The 26,490-nt window shown below is 49.4% G+C and overlaps 1 protein-coding gene across 2 annotated transcripts in view; it reads left to right on the top strand.

The window, feature by feature from the left end:
- The first annotated feature begins 1,286 nt into the window (after window positions 1-1,286).
- MARCO (macrophage receptor with collagenous structure) overlaps window positions 1,287-26,490 on the top strand; it is a 41,478-nt gene continuing 16,274 nt past the window's right edge. Inside the window, exons 1-7 of one of the 2 annotated variants that reach the window (XM_086718439.1) lie at window positions 1,287-1,482; window positions 15,837-15,938; window positions 17,047-17,268; window positions 18,598-18,633; window positions 23,894-23,938; window positions 24,258-24,302; window positions 24,595-24,702. In XM_086718439.1, the coding sequence (XP_086574565.1) occupies window positions 1,374-1,482; window positions 15,837-15,938; window positions 17,047-17,268; window positions 18,598-18,633; window positions 23,894-23,938; window positions 24,258-24,302; window positions 24,595-24,702 (667 nt within the window). In that variant the 5' untranslated portion in view covers window positions 1,287-1,373. Of the gene's footprint in view, window positions 1,573-15,836; window positions 15,939-17,046; window positions 17,269-18,597; window positions 18,634-23,893; window positions 23,939-24,257; window positions 24,303-24,594; window positions 24,703-26,490 lie in introns of both variants that reach the window. The other variant, XM_086718440.1, reaches the window with a different exon arrangement.

The following is a 26,490-nucleotide window of genomic DNA, read 5'->3' as shown; positions in this document are numbered from 1 at the left end:
CAAAGTCTCGTGGCGCCTCGGCCCTGAGGCCGCCCGGCCTGTGCTCTGTACTCGCCACCCTTCTGACCTGGGAACCCCCCACCCATCTCGCTCTCCAGGCAAAGCCCCGGTCAGCCCTCGAACCCGGAGCTGATCAGCAAGCTCTCTGGTGGCCCCGCTGCCTCCAGGCCATTCTGTCAGGGGCTTCAGGGACTGCCTCCTTTCACAGCAGTTTTCTAGAATTCGGTTGTATCCACTTTCTCCCCGCATACTGGACTGTGAGCTCCTTTTGAGGCAAAAGCCGTTCCCTTAATCTCCCCGGAAACCAGGAAGCTCACGTCTCTAGCGATCATAGCCATGCCCCCAAGCACCCACTGCCTGCCAGGTGCCATCCTGGCCATTATTCACGGTCTCATCCTTTTAGCCAACAGCCAAACGAATATCACCATCCTACGTAGTTTACGATTGAGGAAAGCGAGGCGCTCGGAGCCCGCATGATGTCCCCGTGATCATACAGCTCCTCTGAGGAGCAGGTGGAATTCGAACCCGAACACTTGAACTTGTAGGGTCTGTGGCTTCACCACCCGGCTATCCATCCAGGAAGGATGGGGAATGCCTGACAAGAGGGAGCTAAGGAAGGGGTTTCTCCCTTCCAGGAGTCCAGGTCTTACTGGGGCCAGAGCAAGCACGCGGGCGGACCCACACAGAGCATGGGAAGATACGAGGGGAAGCAGAATCAAAAGCCACAATGTGTGCTACAGAGAAGCGCTTCTCCAGCGTGTATGTACCTCACCCGGAAATCTAGTGAAACTGTAGATTTGGATTCACATGGGGACGGGGCCTAAGACTGCATTTCTAACAAGTTCCCAGGTGATGCTGATGCTGCTGGTCCCGGGTCCACACTTTAAGGAGCAAAGATGAACCCTGAGGCCAAAGTAGGCCAAAGGAGGGAGATTTCAGTGTAAGCTGCGGAGGCCCTGGGACAGTGTCCTGGGTCTGTGATGATGGCGGGGCTCTGGTGGGCAGAGGGAAGGGAGGGAAACATCCTCCTTGGGGTCATCCACCACCCTGCTCTCAGGAGCCTGGAGCGAGGGGTGGTTCCAAGGACCTGTGACTTATGCCCTAAAGCCACCTTGACACCCCATCCCCCCTTAACAAGCAGCTGCACGGAGCAGGAGCTCCACGTGTGAATAGCCTGTTTTTGAGAAATGTCCCATTCTGATCATGTCAGGAAACATTTTGCAGATTCAGAAGTCAGAGCCAAAGGGAAGTGCCGTGTGTCCTACAATTAGCTGCAGTAGTTAAATAGGAACAATCTTTCCCCCAAGTGGTTCCTCTTGAGGGGAACGTTTCTGCTGGCTCCAGGACTTTTTGGCCACCTATAAAGCTTCACAATGGAAAATAAAGAAATTCTCAAGGAGGACGAGTTCTTGGCTAGCACTGGAGAAAGAGAAACTATCAACCAAACCATGTTCCCTGCAATGGAGACCTTTGAAATCAACGGTAAAGTATTCCTTCCCAGTAATGACATTGCCTGGTGATGTACTTTTTCTGTTGGCAACATGAGAATGGACAAGGTGATAGGAAGCCTAGGTTTGTACCATTGACTCTCACTAATCCATTTCTGGAATGCTTCAATCTGGAATTCGTAGAATGCTAGTAATAGATGCTGTATCGTTAGCATATAGTTGGGGTTGCTTTTTTTAGCTTCGCAATAAATTGTATTCAAATAATTTCCCCAGATTAATGCAGTTACCATACGCTCCTCCTTTTTATTAGCGTCTTATTTGGACACACAGATTGTGCGATGAAATGGCAAAACAAAACAAGAGGGATGAAAAGTTTCCACAAAACTGAAGCCAGTGCCACGTAGTTATTTAATGTAATTCCTTGAAAATTCTTTAAGGTGACTTCCATAATAACTGATGTGTTGATCAGGGAGTGCTTTCTCCATTTCGTGTGGGCTAGGCTATGTTTGTAGCTTCATAATTAGTTTGTCTTAGATTCGCTTCAGGTTTTAAAAATTCAGGCAACTCTGTCGTCTTTATTTTCTCCCTCATTGTTATACAGGTGGTGCATTTTTTAAATCTTCTAGACTTTAAAGTAAAGTCACCAGGGAGTGTTTTCCACAGGGGATCTCTGGTTTTCCATTCCAGAATATCCTTTCGGAATTGCCTTCTGAACTAATGAGTCATTCCCGCTCCCAGTCTTTTCTGGAAGTTGTATGTTCAGAGCAAGCGAAGTTCTGTCCCCTGGCCTGATTTGTCTCTCCCATCCAGCATTTGTTCCTGCGGTCACCGGCTGGGATTTAAGGGGGTACAAAGATGAGGGGCTGGGTGTTCTGTCTTTAGGAATTTACAGTGTGGTAACAGAGAATGCATGCACGCAAATGCCTTTAGTAATTGTTGGCTATTCAGAACTTGGGGGAATGCAGCATTGCCGATATGTGCCTTTTAAGGTACTGAAAATGTGCAAGCAAAGTCAGCTGATCAAACATATTCAGCACCTGCGGGGCACTGTTCTCGGCACCGAGGGAAGAAGCAAGAGTAAATGGGGAGTCTTCAGTCACGTTGGTGGTGGCAGGAGGATGGCAGGATGAGGCCACCCGTAAACTATTTCTGTACAATTTGTCACCAGCACAGGACAGATCTATGGACAGATCCAACCTGGTCTCATATGAAGGTCAGAGGTGGGAACTCTTCTAAAGTTTAAAGAATAAAGGGAATTAGTGACAGAAGATGCTGGCTGGAGCAGGAATAGAGGACCACACGTTTATGATCTATTCATAGGGGATATTTAGAGAAATACAAATGGTTCCATGAGGTGGGGTCAACACTGAGTGGGGAAGTTCAGAGGGGACTGAGACTAGGACCAATTAATTTAGACTTTGTCCTGAAGGCAATGGGGAGCGTTGAACGTTTGACATTGGGCAAAGAGGCATTGGTTTGCATTTGAGATTACTTGATGTAAACACGGGACGAGCTACAAAGAGTAGCTCTGAGGACAGAGAGAAGCATGGCAATAAGAGGCAATGGTTATGAGGAAGGGAAAGGGAGAATGCTCTGGAAAGATATTAGAAGTCACGTCAGTAGGACTCTAATGGCGGGGCAACGCAAGTGAGGGGGGAGGCCAGCTTCAAGGAGGGATTCCAGCTTTCTGACTTGGTTTACGGAGGCCGCTAACTAAAATTCTGACCAAAAACCGAACGAGCAAACAAAACCCTCCAGCTTCGTTGGAAGGAACATTTTTCTAAATGCACTGACAACTTCCTGTCTTCTCATACAAAGATCGCGGGCCATATGGAACTTTCCAGATGAATGCCGTTATGAACAGTAATCACTGTGAGGCTCTGTAACATAGTGACCCCCTCAGGGCTTACTGAAATGAATAAAACTCCTTGCTTCAGCACTAAATGGCTCCAAGCATCTTCCTTTCTTTCTTCCTCCCTCGCTCCCTCCCTTTCCTTATGTCTCCTGAAGATGGCTTTCGTTTTCTGAAGAGACTCAACCTACCGCTGGTCTTGCTGTGCAGAAGGCCCACCAAAACCCCCGGTGTTTCCTCGGGGACCAGTACAAGCTTCACCCTCTCCCTCAACGGCGGAGCGTCTGGCCTTGAACAAGAAACTCTCCCCTTGTCCCCTGTGTCAGTATCCTTCTGGGATGCACTCCTGTGCACCTTTTGGAAAATTACGGACATTTTTCTTTATTGAGCTTCCTGTCTTTCCCCCAGAGTGTCTGGTTTCTCAAGAAGGAGCTCTGTTAGCACATCAGGAAGCTCTTGCGGTCCGTGGGATGGAATCTGTCTGGACCTCTCACCTGGAGCCCTCCACTATTTCGGGCCTCATGTCTTGCTTCTTGTACGCCTTCCCACCAATTTCAGAACATACTTCTTGACAGAGAAAACCCCCAAACACACGGGTGGAAAAGTTGTTTGTTCTGCTTAACAGGAAGCACTGCCCCCCGCCCCCTCCCCGGGTGGGTTTAGCTGTCTCTTCTTCCTGCTCTAAAGATGATTTTAAATATTCTCCAAATAGACCTGAACACTGGGCTCTATTCGGGGTCAGCCCTGCTGATGAGATTGCTGTCACTCCTGGTCCTTGTTCTGACTTTGGTTTTTGTCACGTCACTATTTCTCAGCATCTTTTAGACATCCAGCTCCACCCTTGAGTTCTTTTTTTCCTAGCTTTTTATTATGAAACCATTACAGACTCACAGAAAGTTGCAACAACATGTGTAGGGAAGTCTCTGTGACCCCCCACCCGGTTTCTCCCGGTGAGAACATCTTGCGTAGCTACAATATCACAACCGGGAAATGGATATTGGTATAACTTATAGAGCTCAGGCATTCGTGTGTGTGTGTGTGTGTGTGTGTGTGTGTGTGTGTGTGTGTGAATAGTTCTCTACGAGTTTATCCTATGTGCATATTTGTGTAACGATCACCAGCATCAGAATACCGAACTGTTGCATCACAAGACTCTGTGTCATGTTATCTTTATAGCCACACATACATACCCCTCACCGCCCCCCACCGGCGATCCGCGTCCCCTGGCAATCATCAATCAGTTCCCCAATTCTACAGTTTTGCCATTTAAAGAATGGTGTATAAACGGAATCACACAGTATGTAACTTTTTTAAGATTGGCTTTTTTTCCACCTAGCACGATTCCCTCGAGATCCATCCAAGTTGGTGTATGTATCAACAGCTCTTTTTATTAAGGGGTGTTTTTCGTGAGTATTACTCCGTGATATGAATGTACCGCAGCGTGTCTCACCACGCACCCCTTGAAAGACATAACACACTGTTGCCAGCGTGGAGCTACTACGAATACAGGTGCTATGATCATTTACGAAAAAGTTTTTGTGTAAGCCTAAGTTTTCATGTCTCCGGGATAAACGCCTCCAAGTGCAGCGGCTGCATTCTAAGTGTGGGTTTGGTTTTTTAAGAAGCGGCTGATCTATTCTTCCAGCGTGGCTGTGTCATGTTACGTTCCCACCAGTGACGTACAGCTGACTCAGTTTCTCTGAGTCCTTGCTGGCAATTGGTATTTTTACTATTTTTATTTTAGCCATTCCAATGGGTGCCTGATCGCGATATCCTATTGTAATTTTGATTTGCATTTTCCTAACGGCTGCTAATGTCTGCAAATATTCTCTCCCAGTCTGTAACGTGTCTTTTCATCCTCTGAACAGTCTTTTACAAAGCAACAGTATTTAATTCTATGGGGGAGGCCCTACCTAGCAATTTTCCCTTTTACAGATTTACAGTCTAATTTCCCCTTTTGCAGATTTACAGATTTATAGATTTACAGATTTACAGATTTACAGTCTAAGCCCTCTTCACCTGGCCTGAGGGCCCACAAGTTTTCTCTTATGTTTAATTCTAAAAGTTTTATAGGGGAGGTGGGTGAGGGGATGGGCTACACGGGTGATAAGTATTAAGGAGGGCACTTTTGGGGATGGGCACCGGGTGTTATATGTAAGTGATGAATCACTAAATTCTACTCCTGTAACCAATACTACACCATACTTGTCGATGTCGAAACATCAAGTAGCTATTCCTCACATTTTATTCTTTTTCAAGGTGATTTTAGCTATTCTACAGTTTGTACCTTTCCATGTAAATTTTAGCATAAGCTTACTGATACCTAAAAAAAAAAAAAAAAAACCTTTCTGGGATTTTATCGGAATTGTGTTACACTTCTAGATCAGTTTTAATTGCGATTTCCACCTATTCGTCACGAGTATATCAGCATGTGACTGAATAAGAGAGTGAGAACAGACATCCGTGCCTTCTTCCCAATCTTTAGAGCAAATGATCCTGTTTCATTATTATGTATCATGTTAGCTTTAGATATTTTTAGATGCTCCTTTTTTTTTTCAAGTTTTATTTATTTTTGAGAGAGAGAGAAAAGAAGCACACGCGTGCACACAGGAAGGGCAGAGAGACAGGAAGAGAGAGAATCCCAAGCAGGCTTTGCACTGTCAGAGTGGAGCCCAAAGCGGGGCTTGAACTCACAAACTGTGAGACGATGACCTGAGCCCTAATCAAGAGTTGAACGCTTAACTGACTGAGCCACCCAGGCACCCCATTAGATGCTCCTTTTTTTTTAAGTTAAGGAAATTCTATTTTATTTCTAGTTTGTTGAGAGTTTTTACTTGTGAATTTATTATTTATAAAGAGAGTTAGAATTATGAATTATAATTATGAGAGTTTCAGTATGAATTTGATTTTGTCAAGTGCTTTTTCTGTGTCCATTATATGGTTATCTGATTTTTCTTCTTTAGCTCATTGATATGGTGGATCATACTGATTGATTTCTGGATATCAAATCAGAGTTATATACCTAGAAATCCCATTTAGTCATGGTATATAAATTCTTTTTATACATTGTTTAACATGGTTTACTAATATTTTGTGGAGGATTCTTATGTCACATTTCATGAAAGGTACTGATCTTCAGTTCTCTTTTTTTATGTTATCTTTGGTTTGCATTTTCAAGATAATCCCGACCTCCTAAAATGAGTTAGGAACTGTTCTCTACTCTTCCATTATCTTGTAAGAGAGTATGTAAAGCTAGTGTTAATTCTCTTAAAGATTTGATAGGATGTTCCAATAAAATTATCTGGGCCTTGACATTTCTTTTTCAGGTGCTTTTTCAGTACGAATTAAGTTTATTTAATATATATGGACATTCATATTATGTATTTCCTATTGGCTGAGTTTTGGTAGTTTGTAGTTTTTGAGAAATTGATTCATTTCTTCCAAGTTGTGAGCATAAAGTCAGTGACAGGATTTTCTTATTTTCTTGTTCCGGGCTGCAGGAACTGTGGTGATAACTCCTATTTGAGTCCTTATATTGATGATTTGTGTCTTTTCCTCTTTTAACTTTGTGAGTCTTGCCAGAGCCTTATCGATTTTATTGATTTGATTCATGGAACCAGTGTTTTGTTCTTTTGATGCTCTCTTTTGTTTTCCTATTTTAAATCTCATTGATTTCTGCTCTGATCTCTGTTATTTTGTTTGTTTGTTTGTTTCTGGTTGCTTAGGGTTTATTTTGCTGCTCTCTTCCAATTTCTTGAGCTAAGACCTTAGCTTATTGGATTGAGACCATTCCTTATTTGTAATGTCAGCCTTTAGTGCTGCTATGAATTTCCTTCTCAGTGCTACTGTAGCTGAATCCAATAATTTGATATGTTGTATTCTCACTTTCAATCAGTTGTATTTTTAAAAATTTTTTTTTTCAACGTTTATTTATTTTTGGGACAGAGAGAGACAGAGCATGAATGGGGGAGGGGCAGAGAGAGAGGGAGACACAGAATCGGAAACAGGCTCCAGGCTCTGAGCCATCAGCCCAGAGCCCGACGCGGGGCTCGAACTCACGGACCGTGAGATCTTGACCTGGTTGAAGTCGGACGCTTAACCGACTGCGCCACCCAGGCGCCCCTCAATCAGTTGTATTTTTAAAAATTTTTATTTAAGGGGTACCTGGGTGGCTCAGTCAGTTAAGCATCCAACTCCTGATTTTGGTTCATGGCATGATTTCACAGATCATCGGTTCAAGCCCCATGTCAGGCTCTGCACTGACAGCACGGTGCCTGCATGGGGTTCTATGTCTCCCCCCTCTCTCTGTCCTTCCTCTGCTCTCCTTCTCTCTCTCTCAAAAAAAAAAATATTTATGACCTTATAGCTCATACATTATTTAATTTTTTAAAAAATTTCCAAGTGTTTAGAGGTTTTCCTTGTCTGTCTGTTATTGATTTCTGTTTTGATTTGATTGTCAGGAACCATACTCTGTGCAACTTCATTTCTTTTCCATTTTGTTGGGGTTTGTTTTAGGACCCATGAGATAGCCTATCTTGGTGAATATCTCATGTGTGCATGGAAAGAATGTGTATCCTGCTATTGTTGCATGGGATATTCTATAACTGTTCTTTAGATTCTATTGGTTTATGCTGTTGTTCATTTCTTCTAGAGCTTTGCTGATTTTTGATCAGTTTCTGAGAGTGGGATGCTAATATCCCCAGTATTATCGTGGATATATTGATTTCTCCTTCAGTTATATCAATTTTTGCTTCATACCAATGGGAGCTCTGTTGTTTACTTTCTTGGAGATAGCACATGGTTGAGTCATGCTTTTTAATCCACTTTGTCATTATCTGCCTTCTCATTGGTTTGTTTGTTTTTTAAAGTTTATTTATTTATTTTGAGAGAGAGAGAGAGAGAGAGCACGTGCACACGATCAGGAGAGGGGTAGAGGGAGAGAGAGAGAATCACAAGCAGGCTCCATGCTCCATGCTGAGCCTGACATGGGGCTCGATCCCACGACCGTGAGACCAAGACCTGAGCCAAAATCAAGAGTCAGACGCCCAACTGACTAAGCCACCCAGGTGCCTCCTAACTGACATCTTTAAACCATTTACATTAAAGTAATTATTGATGTGTTAGGGCTTAAATCTGCCATGTTATTATGCATTTTCTGTTTGTTCCTCTGGTTCCCATTACCAGTTTTTCTTATCTTACTTTCCTATGAGTTGCTTGAACATGTTTTAGAATTCCATTTTGACTTATTTATATTTTTTTAAATTTTTTTTTCAACGTTTATTTATTTTTTGGGGGGACAGAGAGAGACAGAGCATGAACGGGGGAGGGGCAGAGTGAGAGGGAGACACAGAATCGGAAACAGGCTCCAGGCTCCGAGCCATCAGCCCAGAGCCCGACACGGGGCTCAAACTCACGGACCACGAGATCGTGACCTGGCTGAAGTCGGACGCTTAACCGACTGCGCCACCCAGGTGCCCCAACTTATTTATATTTTTTTGTTTGTTTTTAGTTTATCATTTGAAATAGTTTTCTTAATTTTTTTTTCTGAGCACTACACTGACACTGTACATATATAATTTATCACAGTCTACGGACATCAACATTCTACCACCTTCAGTCAAGTGTAGAAATCTTATTTCCATTTATGTCTTTTGAGCCTTTCCAGTTTTGAAATGTAATCATCTTAAACATTTCCTCTACATGCACTAGGTATCACATAATTATGATTTTTTTTTCAAACATCAAATGTGATTTTATTTTATTATTATTTTTTTAAATTTTTTTTTCAACGTTTTTATTATTTATTTTTTTGGGGGGACAGAGCATGAACGGGGGAGGGGCAGAGAGAGAGGGAGACACAGAATCGAAACAGGCTCCAGGCTCTGAGCCATCAGCCCAGAGCCTGACGCGGGGCTCGAACTCACAGACTGCGAGATCGTGACCTGGCTGAAGTCGGACGCTCAACCGACTGTGCCACCCAGGCGCCCCTCAAATGTGATTTTAAAGGGGCGCCCGGGTGGCTCAGCCAGTGAAGCCTCCGACTTTGGCTCAGGTCGTAATCTCATAGTTCGTGAGTTCGAGCCCCACATTGGGCTCTGAGCTGACAGCCTAGAGCCTGGAGCCTGCTTCCAGTTCTGTGTCTCCCTCTCTCTCTCTGCCCCTCCAGTGCTCACGCTCTGTCTCTCTCTCTCTCTCTGTCAAAAATAAATAAACATTTAAAAAAATTGTTAAGAAATCGATAAAAAAAATTGTGATTTTAAAAAATCATGAGAGGGGCGCCTGGGTGGCTCAGTCGGTTAAGCGGCCGACTTCGGCTCAGGTCATGATCTCACGGTCCGTGGGTTCGAGCCCCGCGTCGGGCTCTGTGCTGACGGCTCAGAGCCTGGAGCCTGTTTCAGATTCTGGGTCTCCCTCTCTCTGTGACCCTCCCCCGTTCATGCTCTGTTTCTCTCTGTCTCAAAACTAAATAAATGTTAAAAAAAAAAATTAAAAAATCATGAGAGAGATGGCCTAAACACATCTCCAGGTTTACTCATTCTTTTTTCTTCTTCTTTCCTTTTGCAAGTGCTATGCTTTCTGCTGTTATCATTACCCTTCTGTCTGAAGAACTTCCTTCAGCCATTCTTCCTTTCTTTTTTTTTTTTTAAGATTTTATTTGTATTAAAAAAATTTTTTTTAATGTTTATTTTTAAGAGAGAGACAGAGACAGAGAGAGAGAGAGTTAGCATGAGCAGGGTAGGGGCAGAGAGAGAAGGAGACACAGAATCTGAAGCAGGGTCCAGGCTCCGAGCTGTCAGCACAGAGCCTGACGTGGGGCTCAAACTCACAAACTGTGAGATCATGATCTGGGCCGAAGTTGGACGCTTAAGCAACTGAACCACCCAGGCGCCCCAAGATTTTATTTTTAAGTAATCTCTACACCCAACCCATAACCCCGAGATTAAGAGTCACAAGCTCCACTGACAGCCAGACAGGCGCCCTCTGTTAGCCATTCTGTAAAGGTAGATCTAGCAGCAATAACTTCGTGTAGTTTTCCTTCATCTGAGAATATCTTTATTTCCTGTTCAATATCCAGGGATATTTTCACTGGATACAGTTGATAATTCATTTGTTGAGCACATGAAAAATGTCATGTCACTTCCGCTTTCAGATGAGAAATCTGCTATCATTCAAATCGGTATGTCTATAGGTCATGAGTCATTTTTTCTTGGCTCCCTTCAAGATTTTTTCTTTTTCTTTAGATTTTTAATTTTCTTGGTATGTAGGGCTGTTTTTCCCCCAGCTTTTTTACTTGTGATGTGTCTTGTTATTGAGTGCTTTGAATTTATCATGTTTGGGGTTTGCTCCGCTTCTTGAATTGGTAGGTTTGTGACTTTCGCCAGATTTGAGAAGTTTTCAGCCACCATTATTTCTTTAACTATTTTTTTCAGCTTCACACTCTGGGACTTTACTGATATGAATGTTATGTGTTTTGTTATTGATACATAGGTCTCTAAGTCTCTTTATTTATTCTTTTAGTCAATTTACTCTGTTTTCCAGAAAGGGTAATTTCTATTGTTCTATCATTTAGTTCATTGATTCTTTCCTTGATCACATTTATTGCACTGTTGAGCCCATCCAGTGAGATTCTTTTTTTAATTGGTAGTTTGAAGTTCTACAATTTCCATTTGGTTCTTTTTTATATTCTCTATTTTTTCGTATATTAAAAAATATGTTTGGGGCGCCTGGGTTAAGCATCGGTTAAGCGTCCGACTTTGGCTCAGGTCATGATCTCACGGCTCATGGGTTCGAGCCCCCGCGTCGGGCTCTGTGCTGGCAGCTCAGCGCCTGGAGCCTGCTTCAGTTTCTGTGTCTCCCTCTCTCTCTGCCCCTACCCTGCTCATGCTACCTTTCTCTCTCTCTCTCTCTCTCTTTCTCTCTCAAAAAGAAATAAACGCTAATATTTTTCTTGATTTTATTGTTTCAAGAGTATTTGTAATTGAGCATTAAAGCCTTTTTGTTTTACCCGCTCTCAAGTCCTTATCAAATAAGTCCAATGTTTTTGACACCTGCCAATTATCTTCTCTCATTCAGGTTGCCATTTTCTCTGTTCTTGGTATGATGAGTGGTTTTCCATTGTATCGTGGACATGTTGTGTAGTATGTTAGGAGACGCTGGATCCTTTCAAATCTTCGGTTTTGGTAGAAAATCACATCGCTGGTATCACATGCATTCTGGCCCATGTTGTGGGCTGCGGTTCCAACATCAACTTAGTTTTCAGAGCCCTCACTACGCTGTTCTGGTCTACGTTGTTCCCCTGATGCTATGGGTATCCTTGTTGGTTCCCTTCTGGTGCCACCTGCAGGGGCAGAAGGTACTTCCTCAGACTGTCCAGTGGTGCTAGGTGGGGGGTGGAGACATCAAGCCAATAGGGCAGAAGCCACTTTCCTGGGCCTGCCCACCAGCAGCCTAGTGCTGGGTTCAAGGTGGGGTGGGGAGGGGGCCTTCTGCACCCACCAAAGCCAAATCTACCACAGCACAAGGAGCTGGGAGAGGGCAAGCCTGGGAACCCTAGAGTCTGTGTACGGATTTTATTTTTTTTCTTCATGGAGATCTTGTATAGAATTGAAATTTTATTTGCCTCTGGAGCCACATTTTCATTGGGAGTCAAACAATAGAGCTGCCCCATTTCTGAAAACTGTTTCCCTAAACTCTTCAGCCAGACTCACCACGGTTTGCTCCGGGGAAGCTCTTTCTAGTTCGCCAGCGGCTTCTTTCATTCTCTCGTCTCAGACAGCTCTTCCTCGTTGGGGAGATCCAGTCTGGAGGAGAAACTCCTTCGCAGTTTCTTTTACTCCTTTAGAGCTTAAATGATCGGCATAGACGGTAAAGAATTTATCAGATTGGGGTGCTTGGGTGGCTCAGTCGGTTAAGTGTCCGTCTCTTGATTTCAGCTCAGATCATGACCCCAACCGTTCGTGAGTTCGAGCCCCACCTTGAGCTCGGCATTGACAGCCCGGAGCCTGCTTGGGATTCTCTCTCTCTCTCTCTCCCTCCTCCCCTCTCTCTGCCCCTTCCGTAACTCTCTCTCTCACAATAAATAAATAAAAACTTTAAGAAGATTCATCCCGAATCTTATTTAAAAAAAAAGAAAACTTTATCAGATTATCAGCTCTGTACAAAGTCAGTTAGAGAAATGCCATTCCCAGTTTCTAAAATACCTTGCCTCTGTGTTACATGATAGCTCTGGCTTAAAAAAGCACCCTCGTTGGGGCACCTGGGTAGCTCAGTTAGTTAAGCGGTTGAGTGTCCGACTTCAACTCCAGTCGTGATCCCACAGCTTGTGGGTTCGAACCCCACGTCGGGCTCTGTGTGGACAGCTCAGAGCCTGGAGCCTGCTTCGGGTTCTGTCTCCCTCTCTCCGCCCCTCCCCCACTCATGCTCTGTCTCTCTCTCTCTCTCTCTCTCTCTCTCAAAAATAAGTAAACATTAAAAGAAAATAAAAGCATCCTGGGCCTGAGTGAACACCCCTGAATTACTCCCATCATACTATCATGTCTGGTTTTCCTTTCATCATCCTTACTCAAATGCCTTCCACCCCTCCGACCATCTGGTTTGAACATACTCGTATTTTCATATGTTAACTAACTTGAATCTAAATATGTTTTAAAGCCGTTAAAGAAAGCTATGTGTCCCCTTGCCAATTTAATTATACTAAAATGTGAATTAAAAAAAAAGAAAATATCTATATTTTCCATGCTGGCCCTCATTGCCACCTCTGATCTCTCTAACACCGTGTCTCTGAAGCACACTATCTTTCTATTCCCATTGTTTCCTTGGCTTTAGTGCTGTCTGGTTTGTGAGTTCGAGCCCCGCATCGGGCTCTGTGCTAACCGTATGGGGTTGCTTGGGATTCTCTCTCTCTCTCTCTCTCTTTCTCTCTGCCTCTCTCTCTATATATATCTTAAAACAAACATTTTTTTACAAGGTGTAGTGCTGTCTACAAGATTGTATTCATCATCCGCCATCTTCTGTTAAACGCGAGGCCCCCCCTTGTGCGTTGCCCATCCTTGCCACAATGACACGCTTACCTGAGGTCTGCAGTTGCGTTCCTGATGCTTCCCCAACACTTCTAACCTGGCAGTGCTCCACTCTGCACGTGCTCAGCACCCAACCTCTGCGGCCACTCATTCATCCGTCGAATATTCATCTTCCGGCACGTCGCGTGTGGTCTACACCACATCGGTGCCAGAAGGCAGCCCGAGAAGCTTCCGGGCTATTGGGGGGAAACTGAGACATAAACAAGAGACGGTTCAGGGAGATGGATGCCTCATTCAAGCGGAAACCTAGGGCGATGTGGGGAGGCATAGTGGGATCCCACCTAACCCAGGGGAGGCGGAGAATGCGTCCTGGAGCAGGAGGAGCTCTGCCGTGCTCCCCAAAGATGAGGGGGAATTAGTCAGGGAGAAGGGAGGAGGCAGGGCCATGTATTCAGAGGAGATACGTGGCCTGGAATCAGAAGGGTGTCACCACGAGTGGTCCGGCCTGACTCTTGGTCAGGGTCCACGTGGGGTGTGGTGTGGAGGTGTAGCCACGGGACAACTGGCTGGCAGGAGGTGAACAGGACAGTGGGCAGTGAACAGCCACTGGAGGGCTGAAGATAGGGAAACGACTTGGCCAAGTTGTGTGTTAGAGTGCTCACCGAGGCCGCCGTGTGGGCCCCCCTTTTGGGAGGGGCAGTGCGGGGGACACTCTGTGCTAGACGAAGCGTAACCAAGTGCCACTAACTAAAAAACCACCCAATGGGGCGCCTGGGTGGCGCAGTCGGTTAAGCGTCCGACTTCAGCCAGGTCACGATCTCGCGGTCCGTGAGTTCGAGCCCCGCGTCGGGCTCTGGGCTGATGGCTCGGAGCCTGGAGCCTGTTTCCGATTCTGTGTCTCCCTCTCTCTCTGCCCCTCCCCCGTTCATGCTCTGTCTCCCTCTGTCCCAAAAATAAATAAACGTTGAAAAAAAAAAATTTTAAAAACCACCCAATCAAATAACCACTCCTCTTGCCTCTGCCAGAGCCATCTTGAGACCACCATGCATTAGACGATGCCAACGCAGAGGCATGTGCTCTGCAGGTGGCTGGAAGGATCATCAGCAGAATAGTAACGGTTCCACAGGTGATGGAAACTAGACGCGAGGTTCCTGTACACCGTCACCTACCACAAAGCAAAAAAAAAAAATGTGTTCACCACCCCTGCCTCCTTCCCCTGGGAGGCTCACCTATGATCCCTTTTGCCTTCACACCTGCCCTTGGAGTTCATTGCAAATGCATTTTCCCAAGGGCGACTGTCAGTGTAGGTTGATGAGGGAAGCTCAGGCCTTGGGGTTAGACGGACCCAGGGACACATGCCTGTTGTGTTGCCCTGACTTCTCTGAACACCAGGTCTGTACAAAGGGATAATCACACCTACCTTGCAGGATTGCGGGAAGCATTAGAGATAATAGAGGACAGTGCCTGGCACCGAGTAGGCCGGCTCCCCACCTTTGGGTGCCCCAAAGTGGGGAGACAGCTGGAATGGGGAAAACACTGGAGTTAGAACCACCGTGGCCTCTTTTTGTAACACCCCAAACTGGAAACAGCTTGTCAACGGGGACATTATCTGCAAGAATTGTGGCTCTTGTCTTTAAAGAATATCAGGCAGCTGTTAAAAGAATGGCCCAATCTCTCTCTAGAAAAAGACAAAAGACAAACAAACAAAAGACTGGAGGAATGTCCGTAGAAAATCATTCATCGCAGAAAGCAACGTGCTGTATTATATGTAATATGACATCATCTGCGTAAAATCGAAGGAAAAAACAAGTCCATTCAGCAGGGTACGGGTTTGTCAGTTTCCACGAACAAGCAGGGCGAAGGCCACACCCCAGAACGCCAGCAAAGCTTATGTCAGTGGGTTAGGACGCCAAGGAACTCAGGTCCCCTGAAGTCCCCGATGACAAGATCATTAACCTTTGCAATGCTCTCTATATTGTTTGATAAATTATATTAAGCAGGTTGTGTTTTTATAATTACATAATCTAAAGACAAAGAAAGCCAAAGCCTGAACCTGATTTCCAGATCTGCATCTCATGACCTAATAGGTTTTTCAACTTCTCCGAACCTCACCCACAGTTTATAAAGAGGCAACAAGCATCCTCCTCCCAAAGTTTTGAAATTTAAGTATGTTCACTCATTAACTCATCTGCCAAACGTCTCTTGAGAGCTCTCTACTTCCAGGCACTGGAAGGGGCTTCGGCAGTGAGCCTGGTTTAAGGACTGTAGTCTTCCAACTGATGACGTGCGGCATGGGTGTTTGTGTGCCCAGCACACCAGTGAGTGACCGATGATGACATCTCCTGGCTTGTGGGAAGAGGAGGATCGGGGGAAGACTTGGGGGTAGTGAGACATTGTGTCTTTACCCTCGACCTCACGGGGAGCCCTCTGCTCACACAGAGAGGAATCGGACGCAGTTTGGGGCTCCCTGTTCTTTGCCTTCTACAATAGCCACCTTCTACCGGGTTTGTGTTTCAGATCCGAAGTCCAGGAAGAGAAAGGCGGTTAACTGCTTCACGGTCATGGTGGCCATCTACCTGGTTCTCCTCACCGCAGGTGCCGGGCTGCTGGTGGTAAAAGGTAAAGAGATCTGGTGCTGTCTGGTGCTTCCTGGGCTGACAAAGGGCTCAGGTTTGAGCAAAGAGCCCTGGGGTCACCTGTGGAGAGAGAGTTCTTAGTCCCTGGGCAGCTACATTGATGGAGGGGGTGGGGAGTGGCCAGGAAGGAGTGTGTGTGTGTGTGTGTGTGTGTGTGTGTGTGTGTGTATGAGAGAAAGAGACAGACACAGAGACAGATTGAGAGAGAGACAGAGAGAGAAAGCACATGTGAACCTGTGTGTGTCTAGAACGGTGAACAGTGCGATAACTTCACCCAGGATGTCATGTGCGTCTTTCATCAAGGATCCCAGCGTCTGGGTGTGAAAGGGCTCTATTGAGCGGATTGTTCATTTTATTTTTATTATTTTTTAAATTTTTTAAATGTTTTTTATTTATTTTTGAGAGAGAGAGAGAGACAGAGCATGAGTTCGAAGGGGCAGAGAGAGAGAGAGAGAGAGAGAGAGACAGAATCCGAAACAGGCTCCAGACTCCAAGCTGTCAGCACAGAGCCCCATGCGGGGCTCAAACTTGTGAACCGCGAGATCATGGCCTGAGCGGAAGTCAGACGCTTCATCAACTGAGCCCCCCGGGGGACCCCTGATTGTTCATTTTAATATGACCTTACCTTCAAAGTGTCCCCAGTCCAAATGTTAAGGTCATGAAGCAATTCCACCCGCAGACACTGAAGTCACGCAAGAACATGGTGTGCTCAGCTGTCATAAACATGTGTCACTCACATATTAAGGTCACACATGATTAGATCACACCAGTACATTAGTCATCATATGTTTACACCCAGAATATCCAGGAAGGCTGAAGGTTGATCGTAATGCTGTGGGTACATCCCTAGGCCACGCAGGAATATTCTATGACATGTAACGTCATGCCCGGTATAAAGCACACATGTGCAAGATATGGAAAGAGCTCTGTGCTCACGTTAGGTCCTCACAGCACAAGACATGTGTGTTTAGTATTCAGGACCCACAGAAGCCATGCACATATGACACAGGAATGTCAGGGACATGCTCACATGCCCGGGGCTTTAATGAGGTCCCTAAGAGAGTGTTGTGGGGTTGGGGTGGGGTGTCCAGTTCTGAATCTTCAGGAGCGGCTCTGGGCCCTGGAGATGAACTTCACCAATGGAACTCTGGCCACCGAGGACAGCCCATCCTTCTCTCTGCTCCAGTCAATGTCCATCCCGCACCTCCCTGGGGGCACGCTGGGGCTACAAGTCTTACAGGCCCAGATCACCCAGGTCCGCACCAGGCAGGAGCATCTGCTGCGGAAGGTGGACAACTTCACTCGAAACCCAGGTTTGGCCCCCTCCCCTTGCACCGGGACCCTTCAGAGGATGGAAAGTAGGGGCTGCTGGTTCATGGGCAAGGGGATCTTTGGGCCTGAAACTCCTTCCCTGGCAAAGAGAGCATTCCAGAACCCAGCGTATGAGACCCTGGGGCCCAAGACAAGGGGTGAGAGCCAAATGGACGGGCATGAGGTTACAGCCCCATCGGGGGCTGCAGACAGGTGGGTCAAGAACCTAGGTTGCAAGTGCCCTATCCAAGTAGAGTATGACCTCCGAGAGCCAGGGACCAGAGCAATCGGCCCAAGGCCAGGTCTTAGTCACAAAGCCCACAGATGGATCTAGAATGTTTGGGAAGGTGGGTAAAACACAGAGCCTGGGACGATTCCCAAGACCACTCCCGTGCAGCCAACTAATACTGGCACGTGGCTGGAGAGAGCATCATGGAAGGCACCAAGCTGGTCCAGGTCACGTGGGAACCCTGGAGGGAGGGGGCAGTGGGCCTGCTGGGGAAGTGTGGTGGCTTGGAAGATAGGGCTGCACACAGGAGAAAACAGAGCGGACGGTGGAGATGCCAGTGCCCTCCGCCTTCCCTCGGTCTTCCCTGGGCCAGGCGAGGCTGTCCGCCATTGCACCTGCCAGCCTCTGGCTGTGCCCGCACAGGAAGAGCTGATCTGGGCCAAACCGGCTCCTAGGTGTGATCTGACTGTTTGCAGGGTTCACACTGTGGCCCGGAGCTCCAGCTCTTCTGCCTCTGGGACGGGCTCGGCCTTGGGGGCTGGTTCCATGACGGTGGCTCTGTGCCCAGGGGAGCACGTGCTGAAAGGACTCAGTGTCCAAGTGGGCAAATCCCTCCGAGGCTGCATCATGAGCACAGACAGACGCTGAGCCCTGATGTGAGGAGAGGTGACGGCCGTGGTAGACGGGCGGAGTCCAGGCTTAGCCGCTCAGACACCAGGACCAGCCCTCTCTACGTGACATATGAAGGTGGTGATCCGCACGAGGGTCCCTGCCTTTAACCTGAGGCTCTTCCTTCATGGGTTTGGCTCCAAGGTCTTCTGACCATACAGGGGAGACTCCGGGGGTCTCAACCTTCTCCCCACACCTCTGCAGCTCCCAGGGATCTACAGCTCTCCGGTGCAGACCACTACCTGCAACCAAACATCCAGCTTTCTCGAAAACATTCATTCCTGGAAAATACCCGAGCGTTGGGCCCCTGTTGTCCAAATCCCCCGTTTGCCCGAAGCCCCTGCTCCTCAGCCCCGAGGGCACACAACCTTCCAGCTCTGAGCTGGGTGCGCCCGCCTGGCCAAGCCTACAATCCTCTCTTCTCCCCTTGCAGAGCTGTTCGGGATCAAAGGGGACCGAGGCGCTCCAGGTACGTTTGTTTCCGCTCTGACCCACGTCGCCTGCTCCCCACAGCCTTCCCCCAGGGGCTCCTGGGCCTGTGCCTTTCTGGGCCTCAACCCCAGCTTACCTCCCACTGGCCTCCAGAGCCCCCCTACAAACTCACTGGTCCTCAGTCGGGTCTGCTCTCTGTTCCCTGACCGTGCTGGGACTCCCAGCCTCTGGGCCTCTACCCTGCTCCTTGCCTGAAATGAGAAGTGACCTCTCCATCCACCGAGCCCAGCCGATTCTAAGCCACCTTCCAAGGCCAGCCCACGTGTATCCCCCCTGCTCCCTCTCCTACTGGTGTCCCTGCTGCCCATGCAGGACTCCCCCTCTGTCTCCCATAAGCACTGTTTCCAGGGCTGATTACCCAACACCTAGCTTGTCTCCCCACCTTGCCGTGATTGTTGACAGGGCCGCACAACTCGCGTCTCCTAGAGCACCGTAATGACATGGGGGAAGGGGTGGACTGTAACGGGAGGGGCAGCCTCTAATCCCAGGTCTGCTGCTTACCAGCTGTGTGACTTGGGGCCAGGTACTTAACTTTTCTGGACCCCCAGCCGCTCACCGGTGTCAAAACTAAGGGAGACAATTGGGCTCACTCCACAGGGATGCTGGAAGATTCACGGGAAGGGGTGGGCCACGAATGTCTGACAATGGCAAGTGCTTTCTGAGGACAACCCCCTCGGCTGCTTTCTCTTTCTCCTTGAACACATGCGGGTTTCGTTGCACACGTGCGCACACGCTTCATTCACGTCCTACTCCTTTCTGTCACCTGAGCGGTTGAAATTCCACCCGGAAGATAAGGGTACACGGTCTTCTTGGGACAGAACTCCTTGGCTTCAGAATTTTTCACATAATGGCCCAGATCACGCTGCTGGCCAGGAAGAGTTGTGTTGTTTATTTATTTATTTATTTTAAAAAATTTTTTTTTCAATGTTTTTTATTTATTTTTGGGACAGAGAGAGACAGAGCATGAACGGGGGAGGGGCAGAGAGAGAGGGAGACACAGAATCGGAAACAGGCTCCAGGCTCCGAGCCATCAGCCCAGAGCCTGACGTGGGGCTTGAACTCACGGACCGCGAGATCGTGACCTGGCTGACGTCGGACGCTTAACCGACTGCGCCACCCAGGCGCCCCGTGTTGTTTATTTTTTAGTGTTTATTTACTTATTTTTGATAGAGATATTGAGAGAGAGAGAGAGCTCGCGCGTGCGCACAGGGGAGAAAGGGAGAGAGAGAATTCCAAGCAGGCTCTGTACCACCAGTGCAGAGCCGGATGCGGGGCTTGAACCCACGAACCGTGAGATCATGACTTGAGCCGAAACCAAGAGTCGGACGCTTAACTATTTGAGCCACTTGGGCGCCCCAGCTGGCCAGGAAGAGTTTTGAGGCAGCAGCAGGAGTGTGCACTGTGTGACTATCGCACCGGGACAAACAGTGGCTCCCTCTGGAGCTGGGTGGCCTTGAACCAGTCACTTAACATTTCTGAGTTCTGTGTTCTCCCCTCGAAGCAGGGTATAATCCCAGGACCTCCCGGGATTGGTGCGAGAATTAAAATGACGAAGGTAAACATGCTTAGCCCAACGCCCAGCTCAGAGGAAGCATTCGATAGTGTCGTTGCTGTTATCTGTTGTTACTATTTGCTTTGTTATTTTCTGGGGCAGATTGAATGCGCTAATTCCGGGGCAGTCCCGGCCTGATTGAACGTCGTCTCCTCCCCTCCAAGGAGATGCTGTTCCAACAGCTTCTACCGCCGTAGCCAACACGATGGGGGCTTACACCTCTTGTCAACCCAGTGGGTTTAGTCTGACGTTTAAAATCTGCTCCATCACCCGCCCCAGGCCCAGTGCTCCAGGAACAAGACACAGAGCCCAGCTCACCCTCAGGGTGGAGAGCGGCCTCCCTTCTGTCCCTCTGTCTCTCTCTCTGTGTGAACGTACACACAGTCGCTGACATACAGTGGCTCCAGTTACGATTTCTTGACTTTACCACGGTGCCAAAGTGATACACATTCAGCAGGTACTGTACCTTGAATTTTGGATTTGGATCTTTTCCTGGGTTGCGACAGGCAGGACGACGCTCTCTCGCGAAGCTGGGCGGGGCAGCTCCTGGTCGCAAACAACCACGCTGCTGGCAACCACTCTGTCCCCAGACAGCCATCCTGACCCTCACTTTCAGTACCCTAGTCAGGAAGTTACATGACAGGGCCGACACCGTGTTATAAAGTGGGCTTGCGTGAGATGACTTTGCCCAACTGTAGGCTGATGTCAGTGTTCCGAGTATGTTTACGGTGGGTGAGGCTGAGCTGTCACGGGCCGTAGTTTAGGCGCATTAAATGCATTTTCGACTTAGCATATTTTCAGTTTACGTTGTGTATATCGGGACCTAAGCCCATTGCGAGTCAAGGAAGACTCTGTACGTGTATGTATGTATATAATCTCCAGTACTCTCTCTCCGTGTCTCTCGAAGCCTCTCTCTGTCTCTGACTACCTCTTTGTCCCTTTCTCTCTCTTCTGGAGCCCAGAAACCAGAGGCTGGAAACTGATTCTAGCAGCTGGAGCTCAGCAACGCCCCCACCACCAATACCTTCCCAGCGTCCCCCACCACCCTGGCCCACCCAGGGGAGGCTGCAATCTCTCTCCCCTCCCGCATGGCCTGCCTCGCCTGGCTAGGGCTCCCCAAAGGCACATTTTCCTGCAAAGGCCCCTGGTGACCAATAGGTGGATCCCAGAGGACGTTTGGGTGCAGGGCTCAGGATGACCGGTTTGGCCCTGAGGCAGCCTGCAGAGAAACTGCACTCTGGCCCAAGCTTCCAGAACAGCGGGGATGGAGAGGGGAGCTGCACCTAAGTCAAGTTTGGGGAAAGGGTGATGTGGAACCCACCCACACCTCTTTCCCTCCCCTGTGTGTTCCGGACTTTCCAACAATTATTTACTGAAAGCCTCTTAAGGACCAGGCAACGTCCAGCCACTGGGAACGCAGACATAAGAAGACAGACAGAACCCCTGCCCCCAGGGAAGCATGATTTTGTTCCAGCCCCTTCTGTTCTGATAGACTGGGACAACTCCCTAGGTAAGGAGGGCACAGAAAGAGCCTAACCCCGGCACGTGAAGGGGTTTCCCAGAGACACCTAGTGGCCTTGACCTGAGTATGAGCAGAAGGTGTCAGGAAATATGGGTTCCAGACAGAGACCCACATGTGCAAAGGCCCTGAGGTAGGAAGGGGGTTTGGTGAGCGTAGGAAGGCAAAGAAGGCAGACCCACGTGCTGGAGTGCAAGAGAGGAGCAGAGTTGGAAGACAGGATGGGAGTGGTGGGGACTAGGCCGGCCTGGGTCAGGGGAGGTGAAGGGGGCACCCCTAGCTACGTATTTTTGTTGACTCCTCACGCTAACCCCAAGTGGCTGCTGCTATTACCCCCGTTTCACAGGTGAGGAAGCAGGCTCAGAGGGACGTTGACTTACTCAAGCTAACTCAGGCACAGTTGGAGGGGCAGAGTCGGACTCCGCAGCCTGAGTCCCGTTCCCGCCCCGGGGGCCAGGCCACCGCAGCAGAGCTGCTACAGCTTGTGTAGCCTGTGGTGGGAAGGAGCCATATTGACAGGCATAGGATCCTAGGGACTCACCTCGAAAATTCCCCTGAGGGACTGGACCTGTCCTATCAACAAGTGGGGCACTACTCCTCAAGGGCCAGGGGCCGGAGCCTCTGGCCTTGAGCCCTGTACTCGCAGGGTCTCTGGAGTTCTTGCCTCTTTCCTTTGGCTGGTAAGTGTAGCCAAAGCCCACTTTCCCTGGGTTTTTACCGTGTCCCATGACCCCATGTGGTCCCCTGAGGACCCTGTGAGGCAGGTGGTGGCATTCCTATGTGACACGGGAAAACGGGCTAGGCCATGTGAAAGGCTGGTCAGTGGGGGCCAGCGGTCAGAGCCTGAGCTGATTCTCCAGTGTTCTTCCCTGAGATTTGTGTGAGAGGGACCCTAGTCCCCTGCTCTGCTTCCTTGCTTCTGCCCGCCCCACCCCCCGTCTTGTGCACGTGGGAGAGATATGGCATCATGGGTCCCACCAATCAGACTGGGGTTCTACCCTGAAGTAGAAAGCATGTCAGAGGCCTTGTCATCGTGGTGCCCTGACACGGGGATAGGCTTTGCCATCGGGAGACCTGGAATCTGCCGGCCTCTCTCCACATGTGTGAGCTCAGGCAAAGCCACGCCTCTCAGAAAGTCACCCCCCCTCGTGGAGATGTGGGGGACGAGCCACGGCCTGAGTGTTTTTCTCTCATGAAAATTCATGCGTTGAAAACCTAACATCCGAAGCGACAGTGTTAGGAGGTGGGGTCTTTAGAAGGGGATTCAGTCCTGAAGGCGGGGCCCTCCTGAATGGGATTCGTGCCCTTATCAAAGGGACCCCAACGAGCTCCCTCAGCTCACCACCATCGCGTGAGGACACAGGGAGAAGTTAGTGGTCTGCAACCCAGAAGAGGGCCCTCACCAGAACCCGACCACACCAGCTCTTGGATCTAGGACCTTGCGCTTCCCGCCTGCAGGACAGGGAGAAATGAATGTCTGTCGTTTCAAAGCCACCCGCCCTGCGGTGTTTTGCTATGGCAGCCCGAACGGACTAGGACAGGACGTCCCGCGCTCCCGGGGTGCTGTGCGTCTCGAGCCTGCAACACAGCCCTGGGAAAGGGACAGAACCGCGCGCAAGGTGCAGCAAAAGCAGGTTCCGTTTATCCAGAGCCTGCCTCCGGGACAGCCCTGCAGAGCTGGCATATTAGCCCCATTTCACTGACGAGCAAGCTGAGGCTCAAAATGGGGGAGTGATTCGAGCGAGGTCTGTGTGACGCAGCCTCCCTCGGGTGACGTCATCGATACGCCTGCGTTTCGCCTGTTAGGCCCTGAGCTTCTTGTAGGAAGGAGCCCTGCCTTTCCTTTTCTTCCCCACACCGTTTGGCCCGTTCTCGGTGCTCAGCGACAGTTCGTTGAATACATAAAGGTGTGATAAGTGGCCTTGTCACCCCACCTCGTGGGTTGGCCCCTTGGTGTCTGTGCCCCTCTTCTTCAGGTCCTCCAGGTCAAAAGGGGCCCAGGGCACATCTGGCATCCCCGGCCTGCCCAGGCCACCGGCTGAGAGGGGGGACTGAGGGGACCGAGGCATGCCAAGGAGCCACAGATACGGGCGTCTGTCTACTGGCCCCGTAATCCTTTTTCTCCTCCTTGTACAGGCCACGTTCTGAATTCCTTTTCCTTTCCAGGCCTCCCGGGACTCCAAGGTCCACCTGGAATCAAGGGAGAGGCAGGTGGGCAGGGGCTGGGTGAGTGCGCGGGCGGGGGGAGTCAGGAGGCAGGGGCCTGGCTCGTTTACACCCTTGTGTCTAACAACTCAGCCTTTTCTTTCCTCTCTCTCTCTCTCTCTCTCAATCTCTCTTTCTCTTGCTGTTGTGAAGGGTGAATGTTGATACCGTTGGGGTGTCTGTGTGTGTGTGAGAGACAGAGAATGAGACAGACCGAAGTCCCTCCCCTCATGCTGGGCCCTCGTCCCCTCCTACAGGTTCTAGAACGTCAGCTGACGGAAGAGCCTGGAACACTGTGACTAATTCTTCTTTTCCTTCTCCGCAGGCCTCCAAGGACCCAGCGGCGCTCCAGGGAAACAAGGAGCCCCTGGTAACGCGTGTTTCCCCTGCCTGGGCTCAGCCCTGCCTTGGCTGAGGTGCTGAGCCAGTTGCCCAGGTCCCCCCTCCCCACATCCCCACCCACAGCCCCAGGGGGTTGGTGCCCTCCCACAGTCCTCTGCTCTGGAGTCTTATGACCTAACATCCCCTGGACTTCTTCCAGAGGCCCCTTTCTTTTCTTTTCAAAACGCCCCCTGCTCCGCTGCTGAACAGCCCGTGGGCGGCTCCTGAGTCCTCCTTGGGAGGGCGGCGGGAGCCCATCTTGTTGGCCATTCTCTGCCCAGGCACCCCAGGACGGCAAGGAGAGAAGGGCAGCAAAGGTGATGGGGGACTCGTTGGCCTGAAAGGCGAACCTGGGGCTAAAGGAGACAAAGGAGACCTGGGCCTCCCAGGTAAAGGCCGGGTGGGGGTGTTGGTGCTTGTGGGGGAGGGGCTGAGGGGGAGCTGGGCCCCGACCCTCTGTAAGCATGTCTGTTTGGTCCCCCTGAGGGCAGGGCTGTGCTCTGCTTCCCCCAGGAGCACACGTATGGTCCCATCCGTCCAGGTGAGCAGAGGCCAGGAATGTGAGAGCTGAGAATAGCATGGGTGGGGGGAGACACAACGTGATGCCAGGCACAACCGGTGACAAGTGAGGACACAGGCCATGCGACAAGCTCTGAGGAGAGGACGGCGAGGGGCGGCAGTGGGACGTGAGGTGGGCACAGGGCAGGAGGGGAGACGGCTGGCAGGGAGGGTGAAGGGGTTGATTCCAGAAGCAGGTGTTACGTCAGAACCATTTGGGGCCCTTGCTCAAAGTGAAAGAGTCTGTGTTTCAAAGGCCTGGATCATTCTGACACCGGAAGTCTGGGGGGCACGCTCTGAGAAGCGCTACCCCAGGGGCTATGGCCACGACAGAGCACTTTTCGCGCCCCTTGTCGCTTGGCCTCTGGAAGCCCCCTCGGGTGGTTGTGGGGTGCAGTAGGGGGGGATGAGGGCCGTGCGGCTAGAAGGCTTGACGTCGCCCCTGCTCTGCACCTGTCCACGTGTGCCCCTAGGCAGGTGACTTAACCAGCGGAGGCTTAGTGTCTTCATTTCCGAAAAGAATGGCTATTAAAATGATAATAATCAGGGGCGCCTGATTGTTGAAGTTGAGCCTCCAACTTCAGCTCAGGTCACGCTCTCACGGTCTGTGAGTTCGAGCCCCTCATCGGGCTGGCTGCCGTCAGCGCAAAGCCTGCTTCGGGTCCTCCGTCCCCCCGCCCCACCCCCCGCCCCTCCTCCAGTCGTGCTCTCTCAGGAATAAATAAACATATATATAATAATGAAATTATGCATACTTTGTAGGGCAGTCCCTAGAGATCATGTGTTCAAACTCTCTGCCACATCGTTAAACACTAAACAAATGATAACCGTCCGTATTAATGGTGTTAGGGATCCCTTAAGGTAGAAAGGGAAGGACTTCAGTTCTAAGGTCAGACACATCTGGGTCCTCGTATGGCTCACTAGCTGGGCAACCTTGGGCAAATGACTTGACCTCTCTGATCCACAACTTACTCAGCTGTAAGAGGGGGATAATAAAAGCAACCTTTAATAAGGATTGAGTTACAACTGGAGTAGAAGACATAAGATGCGTGGCACTGTACCTGCAAATAGGAGTTATTCACATTATCAGATACTGGGGTGCATGCATCAGGAAGAGGGCCCTTACAGGCAGGTGTCAGCCATCCTGAAGAATGAGGAGCCGTGATCAAAGGTTTCAGGAGAGCCAGTTGTGCTGAGATGACCGGGAGGGTTGGGGGGGGGGGGCATCTGTGCACCCGGCGGATGGTTAGACAGTTGACCTCTGACGGCGATTCCAAAGGCTGCTCGCCGTAGCTCTCTATGTAACAGGAAAGGGAGGCCTAGACTTTCTCAAGGTGGCCCTGCCAGCCCCAGGGGAGGGGGTGACAGCCAGCACTTTTGCCTGTGGAGTCTGCGCCCTACTGTTTTCCCTCCCACACTCATCCAGTGCCCCATATTTGCAGATACCCGACACCAGGGTGGGGCCCCCCCCCGCCCGCACTAGGCCTGGAAAAGCTGTGGTTGGCGAGGGGAAATGCGAAAGTTTCAATTCTTCACAAATCAGGACTCCGACCCACCCATCCTCTTCCCAAATTTCCTCTCCCAAGATCGCAAGGTCTCTTTCACCCGCTGTTTTCCTA

The sequence above is a fragment of the Puma concolor genome, chromosome C1 (assembly GCF_028749965.1).
Source record: "Puma concolor isolate L17-30 chromosome C1, mPumCon1.1.hap2, whole genome shotgun sequence".
Lineage (NCBI taxonomy): Eukaryota > Metazoa > Chordata > Mammalia > Carnivora > Felidae > Puma > Puma concolor.
This window is presented reverse-complemented; position numbering and strand designations above follow the sequence as displayed.